General features: G+C 53.7%; 8 protein-coding genes across 8 annotated transcripts; 6 read left to right on the top strand and 2 right to left on the bottom strand.

The window, feature by feature from the left end:
- Positions 1 to 370: 370 nt before the first annotated feature.
- On the top strand, positions 371 to 1,742 carry CTRU02_214461 (methyltransferase domain-containing protein; the record flags this gene model as incomplete). Its single annotated transcript, XM_070206245.1, has 8 exons — positions 371 to 442; positions 504 to 594; positions 657 to 698; positions 757 to 911; positions 963 to 998; positions 1,040 to 1,191; positions 1,243 to 1,659; positions 1,712 to 1,742. 8 exons carry the CDS (start codon positions 371 to 373, stop codon positions 1,740 to 1,742), a joined length of 996 nt encoding a protein of 331 aa, XP_070060019.1.
- Positions 1,743 to 2,969: 1,227 nt separating this feature from the next.
- On the top strand, positions 2,970 to 4,735 carry CTRU02_214462 (acyl transferase; the record flags this gene model as incomplete). The annotated part of the gene is made up of 2 exons (XM_036730370.1): positions 2,970 to 4,174; positions 4,261 to 4,735. The coding sequence occupies 2 exons, from the start codon at positions 2,970 to 2,972 to the stop codon at positions 4,733 to 4,735; spliced, it is 1,680 nt and encodes a 559-aa protein (XP_036577826.1).
- Positions 4,736 to 4,935: 200 nt separating this feature from the next.
- Positions 4,936 to 6,499, bottom strand: CTRU02_214463 (pre-mRNA cleavage complex ii protein clp1; the record flags this gene model as incomplete). The annotated part of the gene is made up of 4 exons (XM_036730371.1): positions 4,936 to 5,204; positions 5,257 to 5,523; positions 5,577 to 6,372; positions 6,464 to 6,499. 4 exons carry the CDS (start codon positions 6,497 to 6,499, stop codon positions 4,936 to 4,938), a joined length of 1,368 nt encoding a protein of 455 aa, XP_036577827.1.
- An 893-nt stretch (positions 6,500 to 7,392) lies between these two features.
- Positions 7,393 to 8,022, top strand: CTRU02_214464 (stress response rci; the record flags this gene model as incomplete). Its single annotated transcript, XM_036730372.1, has 3 exons — positions 7,393 to 7,450; positions 7,528 to 7,595; positions 7,657 to 8,022. The coding sequence occupies 3 exons, from the start codon at positions 7,393 to 7,395 to the stop codon at positions 8,020 to 8,022; spliced, it is 492 nt and encodes a 163-aa protein (XP_036577828.1).
- Positions 8,023 to 8,511: 489 nt separating this feature from the next.
- On the bottom strand, positions 8,512 to 10,034 carry CTRU02_214465 (argonaute sirna chaperone complex subunit arb1; the record flags this gene model as incomplete). Its single annotated transcript, XM_036730373.1, has 4 exons — positions 8,512 to 9,709; positions 9,774 to 9,791; positions 9,845 to 9,911; positions 9,962 to 10,034. 4 exons carry the CDS (start codon positions 10,032 to 10,034, stop codon positions 8,512 to 8,514), a joined length of 1,356 nt encoding a protein of 451 aa, XP_036577829.1.
- Positions 10,035 to 13,033: 2,999 nt separating this feature from the next.
- CTRU02_214466 (inositol polyphosphate multikinase) lies at positions 13,034 to 14,249 on the top strand (the record flags this gene model as incomplete). Its single annotated transcript, XM_036730374.1, has 2 exons — positions 13,034 to 13,098; positions 13,184 to 14,249. The coding sequence occupies 2 exons, from the start codon at positions 13,034 to 13,036 to the stop codon at positions 14,247 to 14,249; spliced, it is 1,131 nt and encodes a 376-aa protein (XP_036577830.1).
- Positions 14,250 to 15,265: 1,016 nt separating this feature from the next.
- CTRU02_214467 (helicase associated domain-containing protein) lies at positions 15,266 to 18,859 on the top strand (the record flags this gene model as incomplete). The annotated part of the gene is made up of 1 exon (XM_036730375.1): positions 15,266 to 18,859. One exon carries the CDS (start codon positions 15,266 to 15,268, stop codon positions 18,857 to 18,859), a length of 3,594 nt encoding a protein of 1,197 aa, XP_036577831.1.
- Positions 18,860 to 20,006: 1,147 nt separating this feature from the next.
- On the top strand, positions 20,007 to 21,220 carry CTRU02_214468 (uncharacterized protein; the record flags this gene model as incomplete). Its single annotated transcript, XM_036730376.2, has 2 exons — positions 20,007 to 20,700; positions 20,772 to 21,220. Coding segments are annotated over 2 exons (1,143 nt in total), but the record flags the coding sequence as incomplete, so codon positions are not given.
- Positions 21,221 to 22,095: the final 875 nt, after the last annotated feature.

Here is a 22,095-nt window from a genome sequence, read left to right on the forward strand (position 1 = left end):
ACCGAATACTGTGGCCTTGCCTTGGCTTTCGATTACCACCTGTAAACCATCCTGGTCTCCGCATCGCTAACCTGGCTCTCGGGGCTTACACCTGCAGAATGCTCACCAGGGGCTCCTCCACCGCCAATCGACCTCCGAACGTCCGCCCGCTCTTCCCGTGTCTAGCCCAAGACATAGCTTCTGCGCCCTTTTGGGTGCGGGGATTTCGTGCCTCGAAAAGGGCCCTAATGGTGTGACATCCGGTCGTCTAGGTAATCCTGTGACCCCGCGATTTAGTTCAACCTGTGGCACCAATGGTCCTGTTGTCCTGTTACACAGCTTCTCCGCCTGTTCCGCCTTACCTGTGCAGAAGAAGCGAGCTTTTTGCAACATGGCTTCGTTACAACCAGACGTCGTGGTAGAACCAGATGATTTCAACGACAATGATTCGTCGTTGGGTGATGTGCGACCTCTCTTTCCGCGGCATTGTGTCGGCATGGCAGCAACACTAATCTTCGCGGCAGGATGCCACGTCGTCGACGGCGAGTATGAACAGCTCGATACTCGACTATCGCAGGGAGAACGGCCGCACATACCACAGATTTAGAGACGGAAGTGAGTAGTGATTGCCAGCCAGCAGTCTGTCAAGGAGACGGCAGACATGCTAACTTTAGCAGAGTACCACTTTCCAAATGATGAGGCGGAGAATGATCGGTTAGGTAACGACAACAATGTTTCCGACTCGATGTTTGAACAACGTTCTAACATTCTTACAAGACTTGCAACACCACATCTTCTATCTGTCGTTTGATGGCAGGCTCGGATTGTCCCCTCCCAATGAGGCGGATGCCAAGGTCGGACGTGTGCTGGACCTCGGCACGGGAACCGGCATCTGGGCCATGGATTATGGCGACGAGCACCCTGGTGCAGAGGTTAGTGATACAACTCCGCGCTCCTGAGCTAGCCTGACATTGAATCTACAGGTCATCGGTGTCGATCTGTCTCCCACGCAGCCAGAGTTGTCAGTAATTCGTCCTCCCGCACAACCTTGTTCGGATCGCTAACATTATGCAGCGTCCCACCCAATGTCAAATTCGAAATCGACGACATCGAGGACAGCTGGACCTACTCCCAGCCCTTCGACTACATCCACAGCCGCATGATGAACGCGAGTGTCTCAAAATGGGAGGAATACCTAGGTCAAGCCTACGCGTAACATTGCCCCTCCCCTATTGCTGTCATATCTTTCTCATAAACGACTAGAAACCTCAACCCGGGCGGCTGGCTCGAGCTCCAGGAGTTCAACCTCCCCCTCTCTGACGACGACACCCTAAAGCCAGAGCACTCTCTCTACCAATCGATGGCCTACCTCGGTGAGGCCGCTGCGAAGCTCAACCACGCCTTCATTGACCTCAACGCACTCAAACCTATGATGGAGGCCGCGGGCTTCGTCGACGTGATGGAGATGCGCTTCAAATGGCCCAGCAACACCTGGCCGCGCAACCAAAAGTTCAAGGAGCTTGGCGCGTGGAATTACGAGAACATCACCAGTGGTCTACAGGGGTTCCTTATGGCGTTCCTGACGCGAGGGCTCAGCTGGCGCGCCGACGAGGTCAACGTTCTCGCTGCGCAGACGAGGAAGGATGTCGGAGACCGAAACATCCACGCCTACTGGCCCATGTAAGCATTTGTCTCAACTTGTGTTATTATGCTTATAACTAACTCCATGTAGGATCGTTGTGTACGGCAGAAAGCCCGAGTGATGCTGGCTAGGCTAGAGCCATCCGGCGGGGACCGGAGAACGGGGCCGGGTGGATTCAACCCGTCTGTAGCGCACTTTCAACCCCGCCTTCCGGCCGGTCAGCCCACAATTCCCGGCTGCCCCGATCGAAAAATTTGACGAGAAGGCTTTCACGATGGAGAAAAATCTCTTCACGCTCAACACCGAGCCCTACCGCTCCACTTGGCTCTTATTGCGAACCCACGAGCACCGTCTTCAACAATTACAACTCGCAGGCCTTGCTAGCTCAATCGGTAGAGCGTGAGACTCTTAATCTCAAGGTTGCGGGTTCGACCCCCGCGTGAGGCTCAATTCCTCTCGTCTGCTTTCCTTTTGCCTTTTGTTTTGATACTTTGGTCTCGTGGTGGGGATGCTTGACGTCGCAGGGCCTGTGTGGGTGTAGTTTCTGAGCTTAGGAAGGGTTATGATGCTATCTGTGCTTGTCATTAGCATTGCTTGCCACCTGTACGAGTCCCAGTCTCACCAAGGTTGCTTTTGCCACAGCAAATCATATTCTCTTCCTTGATTCTGTCGGTATGGGAGATGGCGTGAAAATCTGCCCGAACAATCTGACATTACTTGACAAATTAGGTCTCGTTTGCTTGACCTCCAACCAACATCCATCTGTGCCAAGCCTGACAAACATCCCAGGGTCCTGGGACCTTAAGACGCCCATGCTCTAAAATTCTCCCGCTGGAAAACTGCATCCCGCATTCCGGGGAACAGGTTTTAGTCTCGCACTAACACATACTCAGCTGTCTGCTGTAGATGCCAAACTTTTGTAGACAGGACGTTGCCCATGTTACAACGAGAATGTAGAGATCAGTAGGGGGACAGGGCCAATTGCTCAACCAATGACCTCTTGGTGCACTTGCAGAACCAACAGCAAACAAACTTGACTTCCATAACGAAACACAGTGGCGGCTGGTAAATATGCTGCCAAACATTGAATCCTTCCACCAGTCTGTTAAGCTGTAAATTTCGCCTCGCCGTGACGCAGCCGTCATTTGAAGAAACACCGCTTTAGTTGTATAACCCAACTACATGGACTCATGAACCAAACATCTCTCCCAGCCAGGGGCCCGGATCAGCTCCAACTGACCGGAGAGACAAACAAATCAGCCGCAATGGTGCAACCACACCGATGAAGAACATGCCGATTCCTCCTTAGGGAGGTTGAGCTGGCAGCCAACAGAGAAACCGAGTGATAATGAATTTAAAAAGACTTGGGTTCTTCGGCCAAAGAGCAATAGGTGATCCATCCGTCCTGACAACGGCCAAAAGAACCTCACAAACCTCACGCAATCCCATGATGCTCCCAACTCAGATTTTCCAGGTCCGCCCTACAGGGTGGGCAACCGACCCAGAAGACGAATACTTCCCCCTCTCAACCCTAGACTACAGCGTCGCGCAAGTGTGGTGCAACTACGCCCTCTTCTTCAAGCTGCCCTCCGCCGACCTCGAGTCCCAGTTCCGAATCACAAACATCCTCCGGTCCGGCCTGGAGCGAACAATCTCCCAAGTCCGCCAGCTCTCGGGGACCCTCACGACGCACCCTTCCGGCTCGGGACTCTGCTGGCACAAGAAACGCAGCGGCACAGTCGCCTTCCACGCACAATGGCTCGATCCCGTAAATGCAAACCACAAACTGCTGACCTTTGACGACCTCGAAAGCCGGCACTTCCTCGGCAGCGCCATGGGCGACCCCGAAATGTGGTGCGTGCCAGGCTTCCTGGGCGGCGAACGACCGGAAGCGACGCCCGCCCACCGGCCCCGAGCCGCCGCGTACAAGGCCACCTTCATCCCCGGCGGCATGGTCTTCATGATGCACCATCACCACTTCTCAGGCGACATCATGGCGTGGTCGGGACAACTGCGTCAGCTCGCGTCGAACTGCGCCGCAATCTACTCGTCCTCCTCTAGAACCCCCGGCACGCCATCGCCGGCTTTTATTCCCTGGGACCCGGCGAGTCTCGACCTCTCACGGGTGACGAAGCCTGACGTCCCCGAGCCCCAGCGCGTCACGGGCCCGACGCCGCCGCAGCGACACCCCGCGCACCGCCCTTCCCAACGGCTGCTGTTCCACTTGCCCAAGAGCAAGATCGCGGACCTGAAGAAGCTGGCGACCCCGCCGGCAGACGACGGCACGGGGCGCTGGGCATCTAGTTACGATGCTTACATGGCGTACATCTGGCGCGTGTTATCCAAGCACAAGACGCAGCTGTACAATTGGGACCTGACGGAGCCGTTGCTCTGGGGCGAGGCCATCGACATGCGCCGCCGGTTCCGCGATCCCCCCGTGCCGAGAGATATGCAGGGTAACGTTGTATTCGTCGCGATCAGCAACAGAAGCGAGGTGCCGCAGTTTACGGCGGAAGAGGTAGTTTCTTCTGCGCAGTTTTGGAAGCTGGCTTGGTACGTTTTTCCAGGCCTGAGAAACTATTCAAAGACAAAAAAAAAAAAAAAAAAAAAAAAAGGAGGTGAACGCTGACTCGACATAGGTACATCCGCCAACTCACAAACTCCGCCACTCAGGAATCTCTCGATGCGACACTCACCGCGCTGGCCCCCGTCCGCGACAAGACGACTCTCTTCTTCCGTGCCGACGCGTTCCATCCGACGGGCAGCTTGTCGACGGACTGGCGCGACGCGCGGCCCTGCGAGGTTGACTTCGGGTTCGCGCGCCCGTACGCCTTTCGCTGGCCGTTCGAGACGGTGCAGTCTAATATGTGGGTTACGTATCCCACCCGCGTCAACGGGGCGCCGGCGGGCGAGGACGAGGGCACGGAGCTCAGTCTGCCTGTTGAAAAGGAGATTGTAGCGGCGCTGTTGGAGGATCCGGAGTGGAATAGGTATTTTGAGTTTAGGGGGGTTGAAGTTGATGATGGTGAGGTGGTGATAGAATCAGGAGAAGTTGTTGATGGGAAGATCAAGATTGATGTCGAGACGAAGATTGTGGAAACTGTTGCTTTGTAGACTATCTATTGGGTGTTTGTTAGTTTTCTTGATACTGTAGCCAAGTCTTGGACTTGAGGTCGATGGATACGAGACTCTCGGGAACCCTAAGTGCGAAATAGCTGTCGAATACCACTTGATTAGATTTCAACTTCATACTGTAGTCACAACTTAACTTCACTTTGCAGACCGTGAGGGAATAATCGTGGTATCATTTTATCTTATCCTAACAGATTGATGTATGGCTCCGGCCACTTGCCCATCAACAACGGCCGATCGCCAAGCCTGCCACTCACAGGCGCCAGAATCCTCAGTTTGCGCTTCTCCTTGTCAACGTCGGCCACGTACACGTAGCCCATGACATTAGCGGACCTGATCGTCGCGGGACTGTCCTTAACCGAGGCGTACATTACAGCGAGGGTCCAGTGCGCCATAAGCTGAGCTGGGTCCACGCGCATGAGGCCGTCGTCGGCCGCACCATAGAGGGCGTCTGCGGGGGTGGTCAGCATAGTTAATGCCGTCAGAGGGGGAAGCGCGCTTACAATCGCCAAGCCTGTACATAGTCAGGGTATCAAAGTCGACTTGCTGCGTGGCGGGGCTCAGCGTGCGACCGATACTGCCAAAGAAGTACTCCTTGATCGACGCCTCGCAGAGCTGCTGCATGAACCCTTCGTCGCGCTCAACTACTCCCTCGGACTTGTCCAGCAGAACAATGCTGTACTGCTCGCCGAGGCTCGTCTTCTCCGCGGAAAACCTTTGCTGTACTTCCGCGTTCAGGCTGGAAGACCCCAATACAATGATGATGTTCACTGCCAACCGTCAGCTCATTTCCCAAACTCAACTCGAGGGGTCGGTGACTAACCAGATAGCTCCTCCACGACGTGCGCAAACAGATCCATGCCGGCATTGCTCTTCTCGCTCAGCCCAAAGGTATCAATAATCATGCCCGAGCTCTTCACCTCCGGATCCTGCGCCAGCCTTGACGTAACCGTCGCAGCCATCTTACTTATAAGCTGACGGTACTTGGCCGCGTCGTCCTCCGCATTTGCGTGGCCGTAGTAGTACACCAACGGCAGCTTAACCGGGACCTGGCTCGGACCGCTCGTCGGCGTGGTACCCCAGCCGTCCACGGCCTCGACGTCCAACACGCTACCGACGACACTCGCGCTCAGGGTGCCGGGCAGGCTCAACATGCCCTCCTTCGGATCCACGTTCACGACGAGCGGCTGCGCACCAACCCTCGTCGCATAGCTTGTCAGGGTGCGTGCCAGTGAAGTCTTGCCGGCTGTATGGGGGCCGCAGATAGCGATCCTTGGTCCCTCTTTCCTCTCGGCGGCGGCACGCTGGCGCATGGCGGTGAGCTGGAAGTGCAGGTTCAGATACGCATTCGCCGGCGAGTCTTGCGGTTTGTGATATTCGGCTACGAAATCATCGGCTGTGCTGCCGTCGACTTCGAACTCACACCCCTGAAGGGTGAGGATCTTGGACTTGACCCCGGAGAAGGTGTAGACATGCTGCAGGGCGAGCTCGGTGCCATCCTTCTCAGCGGTGCCGGAGAGGAGTTTGAATGTGATTTCGGTGCCGAAGGCGACTTCGAAGCGCCATTCCCAAAAGGGCTGGAGCCTAATTGATCGGGTTTGGTTTGCGTTTGCCTGTTGCTGTGCGTATGATGCTCGGTCAGCTATGTACAATTGCAAGTCGTGGATTTCTATGGTCAAGATCAGATTCGAGGCGGACAGCACTACTTACCGGCACTGCAAGCTGGCCCAAGCCAGGAATCGACATACTGGACTATCTGATGATCATTGGGGAAGTTCAAAAAGAAATTGTTGCAGCCGCTGTGGGCGTTGCAGAGTTGCGATGTGCAGATCAATGGAGACCCCGAAAAAAGTAGTCGTGCGGAACTGTTTCTGGCAACGCCGCTAAAGTCTCAGGACCACTGAAGCAGCTTGACATCACAGGTCCAAGTTCCAAGCTGGTCCGTGCGGGAGCTCCAGCAGCGGGGAGGAGGGATCGGTTTATTTGGCGGGGCTCTGATATTCAGGGCATGTCACCACTACGGCACCACCATCTTTGGGTGTTCCTGCATTCCCCAAGTCGAACGCTCCAGCCTGGTTCAAGAGTAGCTGAGTACGTAAGCTAGATAAGATAAGAGATCCAACGTTCTAAGTAATGCCGAGTCAGCTGGCCAAGGCATTCTTCACCAAATGCTATCTAAATGACTAGTAAACTAACGAATAACCAACAACACTTGTACACCACTGAATCACGCCCCAATGTCCAGACTCGGGTAGTGATATTCAGGGTACCACCCACTGGAGGCCCCCCTACTAGTAAAGCACCAACCCCCCAAAGCCGCCGGCGACCTCCGAATCGGTCTCACATTCCTCCGTCCCACCCAATGATATCTCCCCACTGACCTATCTGCACACAATTACGCAAGCCCCCACGCCTCTCGAGCTCCGCCACCATTCCCACTGGTTCGGTTCTTCGCTGCCTGCTGACCTCAGTGAGGCCGTGCCAGACGTCACCTAACTTGCCCGTTTCGCCTTCTCGCCAACTACACCCTCGACCTCAAATACCGAATACACAAACCGTTATTAAACAGACAACCTTAGAAAAGCCTCCGCTCACCTTTATTTTTTTCCTTTTTTATCTATACTCACTTCACGTTCAACATGTGTTCCGCAGACATCTTCCTCGGCCTCCTGGCCCTCCTCTTCCCGCCTCTACCAGGTACGTCTCAACCCACCCCGCATCGCGTGCGCTATTCCACCACGCCTCGTGCTCGAGTACTAACAAAACGGCCACAGTCTGGGTGAAGCGCGGCATCTGCTCAGCAGACTCCCTGATCAACATCCTCCTCTGCCTCCTCGGCTACGTACGTCCCTCTGTACCTGTCCCACCCCCCACAGTCGCAACCCACTAACACAACTAATCAGATCCCCGGCCTCATCCACGCCTGGTACATCATCGCAAAGTTCCCCGAGCCCGACTACGAGTATGAGTCCCTCGCCCAGAACGACCGCGAGGGCGGCCGCGTAACCTACGTCTTCGTCCACGGCAACGGACACCAAGCCCCTCACTCCCGCCAGCCTCAGCAGCAGCCCCGTCCCTCGCCCCACCAGCAGGGCGGAAACGTGAGCTACGGCACCACGAACAACAACAACGACAGCAACAAGAACAACGCCGGAGCTCCCAGGCCGCAGCAGGGCGGTGGTGCCGGCGAGGGCAGCAGCGACGGCGCCGTGCCGCCTACCTACGCCCAGGCCGTTGCCGGCGACAACAAGATCCAGACCCGGGACTAAAGAGCCGTGTGGATGATTGGGTTGGACGACGCATGAGCTTTTTCAATTAGACCGCGGTCTCGTTCAACCCGGGATCTCGTATACTGCAGCCGTCGAATGGGGGGGCGTCTTGGATACCCCATTTCAGTCAGGCCTATGTAAATTGGTTTTGGATTTCGGCGAGAATGGAACCTTCTGCGCCTTTTGGGCGTTTAGGTTTTACGAGGTACTACGCTGTGTACGATTTTACGGTTAATATGGTGCAAATAATAGCTACATTTTTTCTTCACGCTGAACTATGTCTTTTTGCTCTTTTGTGGTGTGGGGTATCTGATCTATCACGACGAAACACCGGCGTCCCCAGTCTGATCTATAGAACTTTAATGCAAAATGTCGTCGGCTCGGTAGCATCCGGCCGGTGCATTTGCATTCTGTATCCTGCTGCCTTCATTATATCCACGGTAATCATTTTACGGATGGCCATGAACCTCGTCGCCAGGGATTCCAAAGCTAGTCGGTTGAATTCTTCTCTGGTGACTTATCGTCCTCGCCATCATCAGGATTAGTAACGCAAGGAGCAGGGCGGTCGTTGGCAACAGGCTCTTTGAAGTGGACCATGAGAGTTTGAGGTAAGAAGGTATGCCAACTAACCAGGACCGCTCGTGCCTGTTGAATGAACGACACGCCATTGTCGAGTCGCACGACGCGTAGCTGCAACTTGAAGCCGGGTCTGAGCCTGGCGAGGATGCTGTCGTCAATGAGGAAGACTTGCGCATCTTGTCCTCCGCTACCACCGCCGGCATTGCTTTTGTGGTTGTTGGAGTTACAGTCTCTTGCATATCCGTGATCGTACCCATCCTCTACCACACATGGCTGGAGAACCAACTTGCCCAACGCAGCGAACCCATCAGGCATGCTTCCTTCAATCGTAACTGTTCTAATAACTTGACGGAGCGAATGGCTTGCTCGGATAATACTGACAATTTCCATGTTGCAGTCTTCTTCACTAATAACCTTTAATGTCTGGGGGTTTCTTGCTGCGTGAATCATCGAGGTGCCTGTCTTCTCATCAACTCCCATTCCGAGCATGCCAACAGCCATGGCCAGCTCGACAACAGCGGCGGGGCTGAAGTTTCGGGGGCGTTGAAAGCCGGCTTCATCATCAGCAAAAAAGTTGAAGTCCTCGCAGAACAGCTCCGAAAGTGCCAGGTTGAATTGACCGGGGAAGCGAATCAGGGCTTGATGGGTGAGGGGAAGGTCAATCTTGGCTCTGTTGCAGACGGCAAGAGCCTCTTTGATGTTGTCATCATACTCGGGGCAAACGTCGTGGTGGAGGACGTAAGAGAGGAAGTTCTCAATCAAACCGATGGCCTTGCCCATGCGAGGATACTCCCAATTGGTCATGGCAGGGAGAGTTTCGGAGCAAAAGCCGGCTACAACTCCAGCAAAATCGATTTCCCAACCGCTGGGCTCATCGGCATTGTAAAACCGGCTGCCGCCCCCTGAGTTGTATACGGTATCGATGGCAGTCGCGTTTCTGCGTTCTTCGGGGGTCATACCTACCATGTCGGCCTCGTCATTGCCACCGAACAAGCGGGGAGACGTATCAATACCACCAAGAAAGAGATATTGGTTGAAAAGCTGAATAGAATCGCTGGTGTTGATACGGCGGCGGCAACGGAAGCGCTGGATACAAGCTTGGATGCGCCTATGACACTTATCGTGAGTACTTGGTGATATTTCTAGTATAAAAGATGTGAGGCAATACTTACTCCACGAAGGGAATGGTTCTGTATGTGTCATTAGCATATTTGTCAATATTACATACCTTCACGACACTCACGGGTTATATATATTCTCACGCTCATCCTTAGCCTCGGCAGGCGTCATGGGAGGGTCAGCATAGTACTCTTGATGAGGTTAGCCATGTAAATGATATCTGCAACGGAAAGAACGGTACCCTCGAAGCCAGTACCGCGATACTTGGGCAGGGCGGTTGGGCCACGGTCAGTGTTGCTCTTCTTGCTAGGCATTATGACCGTGTGAGCAGGTGTGTATGTTGTTGTGGGAAAGAGGATCTGAATCGTCAAATATAGTGATTAACTTCAAGTTGAACACTAAGTTGAGGTTCAGACGTTAGGGACTTTCCACTTCAAGTGCTGAAAGATCAAGATGGGAGTGGGAAGACCAGGTTTACGACAATGACAAGGTGAGGTAGGTGCGAAAAGATGAATTTCTTCAAGGAAAGAAGACTAGTAAAGCCACCTGCTTTCCCTCGCTTCAGTTCAGGGGATTTCCTTGTTAGTATTCTGCCAATATGAGGAAATAGAGAATTGACAGATCAACCCAGGCAACTCCTTCCTCATTCCTTCTTTCCATCTTCCCCGCAAGAGTCGATTAGCAACGTCGTATCAGCACAATAAACGACCCGACGATACTACAAACAGCGATCAAAAGACATTGAGAGGCTGTGGGGGCGTTGATTTAGTTTCTCAGTCACGTGTATAACCTATGCTATCTCACGTTAAGTAGATGTTGACTATCAAGTCATTCAAGTACAACCTCAAATGCGGTAAAAAGGAAATATGCTAATATTGCTATACGTGCCAACCAAATCATCTGTCATCTGGTTGTGTCTCGCAGATCAGCCCCCAAACTTCCAACTGAGAGCCAAGCGACCCAATTGCATATGGGGCTTCCCAGTTGTCGGAGGCCTGCGATGAGCGATCGCCAGCCAGACAACGCCCAGAAGCCAATCAAAGACTTTACCATGGGCCCGCCAAGGAGGTTGAAAGTTAGTTCACTGAGATGTTGGTAGTTTGATGGACGGTACAACAATGAGATGCTGGACGGCCGACCGATTTCGCCTAAGGCGGAAGCTGAGGCGGAGTATCAAGATGCATAGTGCTGCAGGAATGGATGGCGGCTGACAACCAGGCCAGGCATGCTCACATGGGCATGAGGGACGAAGTACGGCTGACCTGCCAGATCCTCTGACGAGCGTCTGCACTCGGGTGGATGTGACTTTGCTGGTTTGGGATTTGTTGCACTGAAGACAGCTGTAAGAATTCCATTCCAAATGCGAGTTGCATAGACTAAGCGCTCAACACGGCTTGGTCGTCCTTCAGCACTTGCTCAAGTACGGATAGTTGAGTCAATAACCCCCTCTCGCCTCTCAGTGATTCCTGAGTAAGATCTAGGTGGCAAGGGAACACGCTGTAGCCGATGTGTCGCGATGCACTTGTTTAACGTGCTTTCCAAAAACGGGCGAGAGCGATGCTTAGAGGAAACGTTTCGTTGAGATGGAAACCACCGCCGCCTCGTCATCGCATGCAGTCATGCCACCTCCGACAAGTGACCGGGTCCGAAAGCGAAAGATCCCGAAGATGGTGAGGGCAGCTCTATTTCTGGGTGGGATCGTGGCCGGCTGAACTCTTTTGTTCAATTGGAAGTACTGTCGTCTGACGCATCACCTGCAGGCTGCACATCACTCTATGTTTCCGGCCTCCAAATCCTTACATAGGATGGGGACTTTACCGTGCCTGGCGATCTCTTTACACTGACACAAACCTCCTTAGGAAGTGCCTCTGCCACGCCATGACAGATGAGCCGTGGCTGCGCCTAGCTATACCGCATCTTCATCGGGTTGAACAAAGGCGGACGAAGCATCTCGACAGGTAAGTAGAGTAAGGCACCCTCGACTCGGCCGACTGCGGCAGCAAAAAGCGGTCTCGGTGCTCAAGACCAATGGGCCAGCCCATGGATGGATGATTGCTCATTGCTCAAGGATTGGCTCGAGTGTCGAATGCCAACAGTTCGTGCCAGCGAGTGCTTGTGCGCCTCGGGGACACGAGTCGACAGGGGCCAACAGCTGAACAAGGCGGACTGGAAGGAGAACAGAGGACCATGCAGCTGGGTAACGAACAGCGAACGAGAAAGCGAAAACCGCGATCGGGATCTCGCGCGAGTAAGACCCAAGAAGATTCGTTATTCGTTGGTGGCTGAGTGGACGTTCCGCCACTTCTTTTACACCCGCCGCAGTAGTACGTAAGGTAGTATGAAGGAGTGCCACTCTCTCTGTAGGGGTCTTATTGTTTTCCTCTTTCAAACGAACAAGCGGAACGAAAGCGTGGAGGCAAGAGGGCGCCTAGGCAAGGGTTTCAGGGAAATGGCGCCGTTTCGTAGGCGGAGACCCCTGGAAAGAAGTGGAAAATGGGTTCTCCCCTCCATTCCTCCTCCCTTAGGGGGGCAGCTGGGGGGGCCACTTCCCTGCCTGCCACCCTCCCGCATTCGCGCCCCGGAAGCTTCTGTGGGAGGTGTTTGACTGGCCCAAGAGCAATCCCCCCCATGCTTGGCTGGCTGGTAGCTAGCTGTGTGGTTCGGCCTGTCAGGTACCTCTTTGGCGGTGATGGTACTGTATTGCGTGTTCCACCCAAAGTTACAGGGGCCCGCCCACTGTACATTATTACACCTTTAGGGAATAGAACGCCATGCGGAGCATCCGCCGCTAACAATCAAACCCAAAATATGCCATTTTGATTTTCCCCTCTTGCGCAGCCGCGCCAAATTTCGACCAGCATCGTGACTACGCCTCATTCTGTCTCATCTCACTCAGTACAGCGTAGTACTACGCGCACCGCTCTCTTCCCCTCCCTCCCATCTTAACCTTGTTTCTTTCCAACCTCTCTGTATTTAGATATATACCCCCCCTCTCGTTCCAGTTTCCTTTCTAGACTGTCGATCCACTCCTTCTATGCCTACATTGACATACCCTTGCCAAGCCCTCCAGTCTGCCGTTTGCCGATAGCTGATTTCTTGAGCGTCTCTGCCCTGTGCTTTTTCGCTCTCTTGTTATTGCCACTGCGTCACCGCTACCAACACCTGATACAGACCTCTTCGCTACATTTACCCCAACTTTTCCTTCCTGCGTTGCGCAAAGACAATCCTGGGATCCCCCTGGAGCCTCTCCTTCAGCCAAATACCTCTTTGAAAACCCACTAGTCGTTATTCTCTCCACCGCACCACCGACACAATGGGCAAGAAAGTGATTCCCTCTCGGTCTGATCTCGTTGACTACGGCCACACCGTTGCTGGACAGTGAGTTGTTTTTTTCTGCTGCCTGCGATTATGTCGCAGGCAACAGAAGTGCACATTGTTCTAACCTCACTGCGTCATCTTATAGTGCAGGAACCATGCAGGATGCCGACGGCGAACTCTTCATCAAGCCTTGTACTCAGGCGGAGATCGATTTCTACAACTCTGCCAACGACAGCCACCCCGAATTCGCCGAACTGATGCCCTTGTACATGGGCACTCTCCAGCTCAACGATTCCGCTGAGCTCAGCTCTATTGAAGATGGTGTCGCCGGCCCCGTCGCAACAGAAGCCGCCAAGGCGGAACTGACGCAGGCGGTTACTGGACAGGCTTCCACAGAGCAGCAAGACAAGGAAAAGTGGGTGCAGAACAAGTCGAAGAAGATCAAGACGGACCAGGCCGTGGTTCTCGAGAACTCGGGTGCCGGCTTCACGTCTCCCAACATCCTCGACGTCAAGCTTGGCGTACGCCTTTGGGCCGACGATGCGCCCGCTGAGAAGAAGAAGAGGTTCGACGACATTACCTCCAAGACCACGCACGGTCCCCTGGGCTTCAGGATCGCCGGTATGAAGGTGTACCGTGGCTCGTCGATGAAGTCCGAGCTGGATCACGAAGACTACAAGATCTACGACAAGGACTACGGCCGCGTCCACGTCAACACGGAGAACATTGTCGAAAACTTCCGCAAGTTCATTTTTAACAAGAACGCTGGCATCGATGACGAACTCGGCCAAGCCATTGTACAGGCATTCCTTCGTGACCTACGCAATGTGGAACAAGTCCTCTCTTCTGAGGAGAGCAGGATGTACTCGGCAAGCTTGCTGTTTGTGTTCGAAGGCGACGGTGACAAATTGAGGGAAGCCATTGCGCAGAACAACGCAGCTGTCGACCGCATCGAGGCCGACGAGAACGAGAAGCCTGGTAGAACTACCCTTAGAGTGGACAGTGGTATCGAGCTGATCGACCAAGATGCTGCAAACCTCGATGCTGACGACAACGACGACGAAGAGGACGGCCCTGCTCTGCCCAGGGTCTACTCGCTGAAGCTCATCGACTTCGCCCATGCGCAGTGGACTCCTGGCCAGGGCCCTGACGAGAACACGCTCAAGGGCGTGCGAAGCCTGATTGACATTTTCGAGAAGCTGGCGCAATAAGAGTCCAGCCTCCATCATAACGTTGGCTCGATAGAAATGCGGGGGCTTTGAGGCATAGCGGACCCGGCTCCCGCAGGCAACAAAAGTTTTACAAGTCATGATTTGTGCGATGACAAGGACCATTAGCAGGCATCTGACAAGCACGATTGCTTACGATCACAATACCCAGATACAGTGTGCGGACATGAGTGCGAATAGAAATCGCTCCTCAGAGGACAGTGGGCTAGCGTCAATGATAATGACCCGAGGATATATCATCACACTTGGCGTCAGGATTCTTTTTCAATACCATACACTATTTTATTTACAATCCCCCTGCTCATCTCCTGTGACCTAGTGAATGTAGATGACCCTTACCGTGACAGAAAATCTGAGGTTACCTCGCATCCGACACGGGACCTGCATGGAACCAATGCAAGATGATGCATTGGAGTAGCCATGAGACGGACGGACATTACCCTAGGTTGCGGGACACCCCACAGGGACTACGGCAACGGTGAGGTTACTCGGCCAATGTGTACGAATAATGTGGGTAGTGAAATGGGTAGAGGATAGCACCAAGCTTCTCGACTTGCGCTGCTTAGGATGTTATGAGTTCAATAATGTTGACCAGTTGTGAGAGCAATAAAGCCCAGATTAGGCCTAGTTGGTGAGTAGCTTACAGAAGAGATCGAAAGAACCACTGTTATTTTAAATCGATATTCACATGAAGAGTCTGGGACCTTCCAGTCGGTCTGGGGACAATGGTGGATATCTTCAACTATGCACACTAACGGCTGTCGGTACCTGAGGTACTTCTGCCGGAACGCGCCGCGAAGGCCGGCATGGCCCAAGCTTGCGACGCCACCGGAGAGCGGATAAATGGTTCCTCCGCAACTACCCTGTCAGTCTCGTCATGTCTCGTCGCGAAGCGTGCAGTGAACTAGTTACTCTTTTTTTGGCCTCAGCTCAGTGGCCATCGACGTTGAGGTCCTGACCCCAACTGCAGTTCCTCGTTCAAAAGAATAACCACAACCATGGATGACCTTTTGAATCTCGAGCTTTTGTCGCTCGTCTCAAAGGTCACTTCCGAATTACAGAACCATCTGGGCGTTTCCGACAAGACCCTCGCCGAGTTCATCATTGCCCAGCGAGTCGATTCCGAAGACTACGATGCCTTCAAGAAGAAGCTGGCCGCCCTGGGCGCCGACTTCCCGCCCAGTCTCGTCGAGAGTGTCGACCGCCTTGTGTTGACCATGCACCCGAAGCTCAAGGGAAAGGCGCAGAAGAACGGCAACAGCAGCGAAGAACAACATCACCATCGCAGCGCAGAGGAGAAGGAGCAAATCTTTAAGGGCCTTGCAGTGGCAGACAAGCCCGTCGCATACGATGGAATTGGTGACGGCGGTGACGCAATTGACGATACACTAGCATTACTAGAAGGGTTGGAGGGCAAGGCGAGGCAGGAGAAGCCTTCTACACGCAAGCGGAGTCGCAGCCCCGACGACGGTCGCGAGTCTAGGAGGAAACGGAGGGACCGGTCGAGGTCAAGAGACCGCAGGAAGAGAGACAAATATCGATCGCGATCGAGGTCCTTTGACGACTACGACAACGGCCCGTCTTTGAAGCAACGCAGAGGACGACGCAACTACGACGACGAGGACGACGATCGCTTCAGGAGGGCACCGGAACCCGAGCTCGACGATGCTCCCCAGCTACACAAAGTTTACAGCGGTCATGTCACTGGCATCAAGGATTTTGGCGCCTTTGTCAACTTACACGGTGTCCGCGGCAAGGTGGACGGTCTGGTGCACATTTCGAGGCTGGTGGAGGGACAGCGTGTGAACCACCCATCTGACCTCTTGACGAAGGGCCAGGAAGTCAAGGTCAAGGTCGTCAATATCGAGGGCAACAGAATAGGACTCTCCATGAAAGAGGTGGATCAAGAAACTGGCATGGACCTCCACCCCCAGGCGAGGATATCCTCAGGGGCCAATATGGAGGCGCTGGGCGGCGGCCGGAACGGAAACATGTTTGATAACGAGGTGATGCCGCCGCCACAACACCAGGCCGGACAGCGCCGGCAAAAGAAGCGCATGACATCCCCTGAGCGATGGGAAATCCGGCAGTTGATCGCTTCCGGTGTCGCCAAGGCCTCAGACTACCCCGATTTGGAGGAGGATTACAACGCAACGCTGAGAGGCGACGGAGAGATGGACCTGGAGGAGGATGTTGATATTGAAGTTCGAGAGGAAGAGCCTCCGTTCTTGGCTGGCCAGACAAAGCAGTCCCTCGAGCTCTCGCCCATCCGAGTTGTGAAAGCGCCGGACGGATCGATGAACCGTGCAGCCATGTCGGGTACGGCACTGGCAAAGGAGAGAAAGGAGCTGAAGCAGCAAGAGGCGGAAGCTGCGGCAGCGGAGGAGTCCAAGGTTGATCTGTCAGCTCAATGGAATGATCCCATGGCCGACCCCGACAAGCGCAAGTTTGCTAGCGATCTGCGGAACGCCAAATCCCAGATGGGCCAGAACAAGACCGAGGCTGTCCCCGAGTGGAAACGCGCGGTGGCGCCCAAAGATCAGTCATTCGGCAAGCGGACGAATTTGAGCATCAAAGAGCAGAGAGAGTCACTCCCTGTGTACGCATTCAGGGAAAAGTTCCTGGATGCCGTCAGAGATCATCAAGTCCTAGTCGTCATTGGAGAAACTGGCTCGGGAAAGACAACCCAGCTCACCCAGTACCTCGCGGAGGCCGGTTTCGCGAACGACGGAGTGATTGGCTGCACGCAACCTCGACGTGTGGCTGCCATGTCAGTTGCGAAGCGTGTGGCTGAAGAGGTTGGCACGCCGCTGGGCGAGGCGGTCGGTTACACGATCCGTTTCGAGGACCGCACCAGCCCGGCGACGAAAATTAAGTACATGACAGATGGTATGCTTCAGCGTGAGATCCTGGTTGACCCCGATCTGAGGCGGTACTCGGTCATCATGCTTGACGAGGCTCACGAGCGTACCATCTCCACCGACGTCTTGTTCGCGTTGTTGAAGAAGACGATGAAGCGTCGCAAGGACCTCAAGGTCATTGCCACTTCAGCCACGCTGGATGCAGACAAGTTCTCATCGTATTTTGACGGGTGTCCGATTTTCACCATTCCCGGTCGAACGTTTCCCGTTGAGGTGCTTTACTCCCGCGAACCAGAGTCGGATTATCTCGATGCTGCGCTGGTTACGGTCATGCAGATCCATCTTACGGAGCCTCCAGGAGACATTTTGCTCTTTTTAACGGGCCAGGAAGAAATCGATACGTCATGCGAGATTTTATACGAGCGCATGAAAGCATTGGGACCTAATGTCCCGGAACTCCTCATCCTACCCGTATACTCTGCGCTTCCCAACGAAATGCAGAGTCGTATTTTCGACCCTGCCCCTCCCGGGTGCCGAAAGGTCGTCATCGCCACAAACATTGCCGAAACCTCCATTACCATCGACAACATTTACTTTGTCGTTGATCCTGGCTTCGTGAAGCAGAATGCTTACGACCCCAAGCTGGGTATGGACTCTCTCGTTGTCACCCCGATTTCCCAGGCGCAGGCGAATCAGCGTGCCGGTCGTGCCGGCCGAACGGGACCCGGAAAGTGCTTCCGTCTCTATACTGAAGCTGCCTACCAGTCCGAGATGCTGCCGACGACCATCCCTGAGATCCAACGCCAGAACCTCTCACACGTTATTCTCATGCTCAAGGCAATGGGCATTAACGACCTGCTACACTTTGACTTTATGGATCCCCCTCCCATCAACACCATGCTTACGGCGCTGGAGGAACTCTACGCTCTCAGCGCGCTAGATGATGAAGGCCTACTAACCCGTCTGGGACGTAAAATGGCCGACTTCCCTATGGAACCCTCCCTGGCCAAGGTTCTTATCATCTCCGTCGACATGAAATGCTCAGCAGAGATGCTCATCATCGTCGCGATGCTCAACCTCCCCAACGTCTTTTACCGGCCAAAGGAAAAGCAGTCACAGGCAGACCAGAAGAAGGCCAAGTTCCACGATCCGCACGGCGACCATCTGACTCTCCTGAACGTGTACAACTCGTGGAAGCACAGCGGCTACTCGTCGCCGTGGTGCTTTGAGAACTTCATCCAGGCGCGGTCGATGAAGCGCGCAAAGGACGTGCACGACCAGCTTGTCAAGATCATGGACCGCTACCGCCACCCCGTCGTCAGCTGCGGCCGGCATACCCAGATCGTGAGGCAGGCGCTGTGCTCCGGATTCTTCCGCAACGCGGCACGCAAGGATCCCCAAGAAGGGTACAAGACGCTCATCGAGGGCACGCCGGTGTATCTGCATCCCAGCTCTGCGCTATTTGGGAAGCAGGCGGAGTGGGTGATCTACCACACCCTGGTCCTGACGACCAAGGAGTACATGCACTGCACGACGAGCATCGAGCCGAAGTGGCTGGTCGAGGCGGCGCCGACGTTCTTCAAGGTGGCGCCGACGGACAGGCTGTCGAAGAGGAAGAAGGCCGAGAGGATCCAGCCGCTGCACAACAAGTACGCCGGCGAGGACGACTGGAGGTTAAGTGCGCAGAGGAAGGCCGGACGTGGTGGTGGCGGTGGTGGTACGTGGGGTTAGTCTGTGTCACGGCCAGAAGCAAAAAAAAAAAGGAGAAAAGAGAAAAGGTGGTGGTGTTTTTTGTTGCTATAGTTTTAGAGAATATACCCAAGAAAGAAAACGCAGATGACGTATCTATTTCCGTCCTATCTGTCTCGTGCTATTTGAAATCTGTAAGCATTGCTTTTTCTTTCTTCGGCTTGTCTAGGTTTTATCATCAGGTGATGATGAGTGTCGTCGGTATCAGTTGTCTCGGTCGAGCGAAGCGAGAAGCCCCAAAACGACGGAAGACCGGCAAAAGACTTGGATGATGCGGGTAGAGAGAGAGCCAAGACGCCTCCAGTGAGCGGGCATTGACGTCGCGACTTTTCTGGATTGGGACTTTTTTAAGCATCGATTCATGAGGGCTTGGCGTGCGAGGGAAGGGGGAATGATACCCGCGGAGAAAAAAAGGAGATATGGGCGTAGGGCTGTTGACGGCGGGAAAAGCGAACTGGTTTGGATTTGACATTGCGGGCCGAACATTGTTCTTTTTTTGGGGGTCCGAAGTTTGCATGATTGTGTGTCTCTTTAGAGTTTCTCTACCTAGGTAAAGAGACTGACTCGTTTGCATATATGTCTTGGTATTATCACGTCCCTTTCTTCTTAACTGAATCCTTTATTCATTTATTTTTCTTTTCTTTTCTTCTGTCCTCTTGCGTCCTCGTCTCTTCGGGAACAGTTCACGAAACACACACAGTCAGGTTTCAAAGACCCCCTTGTATCCCCGTAGACGATCAATCAATGCCGAGCGACGGCCTCCGCTGCGATGGCTGGCGCAAGTCTCCCGCTGCGAGGCCAAAGTATAATGGGCGCAGAGCCGCCCTGATTCGGCGCGGAACAAGACGCGAGTGGGGGTTGGGTTGGGTGGTTCTTCTGGAGGGTCTCTCGTGATACGCCAAGAGTTTTGGGACGGTGGCACTCGTTGGGTGTCCGGTGTTTTAGACACGCTCGCTGTGTTTCCCCCCCCGGGGTTTTGGGGATTCTTACGCGTAGCTTTTATTCTGTAGGCGACGGAGTAGTCCGTCGAGGGACCGATTAATATAATCCGGACGAGATTCCCGCCCCCCTCTTTGCACCCCGTTCTCGCGGGGATGGTTTGTTTCTTGAGGGGGGGACGGATTAGAGTTGTGGAAGAAAAAAAAAAAAAAAAAAGGACGAAAAGTTGCAAAGTTTGGATGGCATATGTCATCTTTTCTCTCTCATCGAAACTCTTTGTGATGTATCGCGGAAAACGACATTAGACGAAGATTGTATCAAAACGACGAAGCACGGAGTACGGATTGGTTTGACGGACTTTTACACGGCACACGATACCATCACCAAGATGCCGCGCCTAGCACTACACCACATCGCTGCCGTCGCGCTGATATCAGCGGGCATTGCGAATTTACCCTCGCTCGTCACGGCGGAAGATCTCGAGGCGGAGGATGTACCGCCCGAGTGCGCTCAGATGTGTGCGCCGATCGTGGAGTTGACGGGGCGATGCGACGCCATGACTGAGCAGAGGTTTGGAGATTTCGGCAAGAGATGGGATTCTCACCAAGTATCACAACGCACCAGCCGGAACAGAAGATACACGAGGAAAAGAAGTGCTGAAAAGGGGGCCCGGGAGAAGAGGCAGGAATCGGAAAGCGAAAGCGACAGCGACAGTGACGGCGAGGTCGAGAACTCGGGGAGGCCGCCGCCGGTGGCTGTGGCGGCGGCGAGGCAGGCTAATAAAGAGTGCGTTTGCGGGGAGAGGTCGTTTGACGTCGTTGGTGTTTTGAACTCGTGCGCGACGTGTATCGCGGGTAACGCGACGGCCATCGAGGCGAACGAGGGTAAGTTGCTGTTGCTGTTGTTACATGTCATCATGATGGATGAAAAGGATAGGTTTGCTGACGACGACCAGATATCAAGGAAATCATCGCCGAGTGCGGCTTCAATGGTCCTCCGCCAACGCCTTCAGCACCAGCAACCACGTCCGCGCCTCCGGTAGTAGCCCCGGCAGAGCCCCCCGCGAATACAGGACTGACGACGTCGCTGCCTGCAATGCTGGCACCCGAGAGGCCATCCGAGGTTACACCATCGGCGTCAACTTCATCAACGCCGCCGCCGCCACCACCTGCGATAATACAGACTCCGTCGGGGCCCCCGGTGGCATCGCCGACTCCGGAGGTATCAATTACACCAGTTACTGTCTTTGAGACGCCGTCGTTCAGGACTCTACCGCCTATTGTCTCCCCGAATGATTTCCCGCCTTCCAGGAGTGACGTGCAGAGTGATGCTGCGGCTCGGTTTGACGGTTGGTTGTTTGGCAAGGTTGTGTTAGTCATGATGGCGGTTTTACTATTGAAATGAGAAGTTTTATATGAAAGTGACCAGATGTCTCCTATCTGGACAATAATGCATCTATAGCATGACTCGGATTTACGATGGTTAGTGGTGGGTTACGACACTAGAATACTAAAGACTAAGAATATAATCGTTTGTGTTGGTCAAAGCCTAATCGCGAAGTCATGTAAAGAGTGATGCAGTTCAACAAAAAGCAAGTGTATTCGTTTCGTGGTTTCTAACGAAATTCGCGTTGTAACTGTAGAATCAAAGAATATAGGGTTCCTTGGCAAATGCAACGATCGTGTATGTATATTGATAGTATGGGTAAAAGTGGTCTGTGTGAAACATTGGGCGTTGTAATCAATTAGAGTTTCGCCTGTACGCTCTTATTTTGACCGCCACAACAACGTCTAAAAGACGTGCTAAACGTGTAAGTGAGCTAATTGAGTTACTAGGCCAAAGTTGTAGTTTTGCGCTTATCGCTTTCCTGCTTGACTATGGGTCGAACTTATACGTCATGTCTATTACTCGATATGAAGCTATTCCGACGTAACTTGTAAGTATGGGCAACGCAACTAAAACTGGTTTCCCAGATTAACCGTTATGCTCAAGATGTTCCGTAAATTAAGAGTGCAAAGAAATGATGTAACAGGCAGATTTATTGTTATTTTCAAGCCGTGCACTTAGGAAATGTATAGTATAATAGAGCAAACATGCCATAAAGCAATCACCTCTAAACGTCTACAAATCGCCAGAACAACACTCCAACACGAACCACGATTCGCTTGGCCCCACCGAATAATCAAACGCCGTCATGTTCTTATCTTGTTTGCGTGATGCACCGTTTCAGACATACCAAGAACCAGTTCCCGGTCGGCGTCACCGTTTTCCAAGGAATT

The sequence above is a fragment of the Colletotrichum truncatum genome (genome assembly GCF_014235925.2).
Source record: "Colletotrichum truncatum strain CMES1059 chromosome Unknown Contig_0011, whole genome shotgun sequence".
In the NCBI taxonomy this organism is placed as follows: Eukaryota; Fungi; Ascomycota; class Sordariomycetes; order Glomerellales; family Glomerellaceae; genus Colletotrichum; species Colletotrichum truncatum.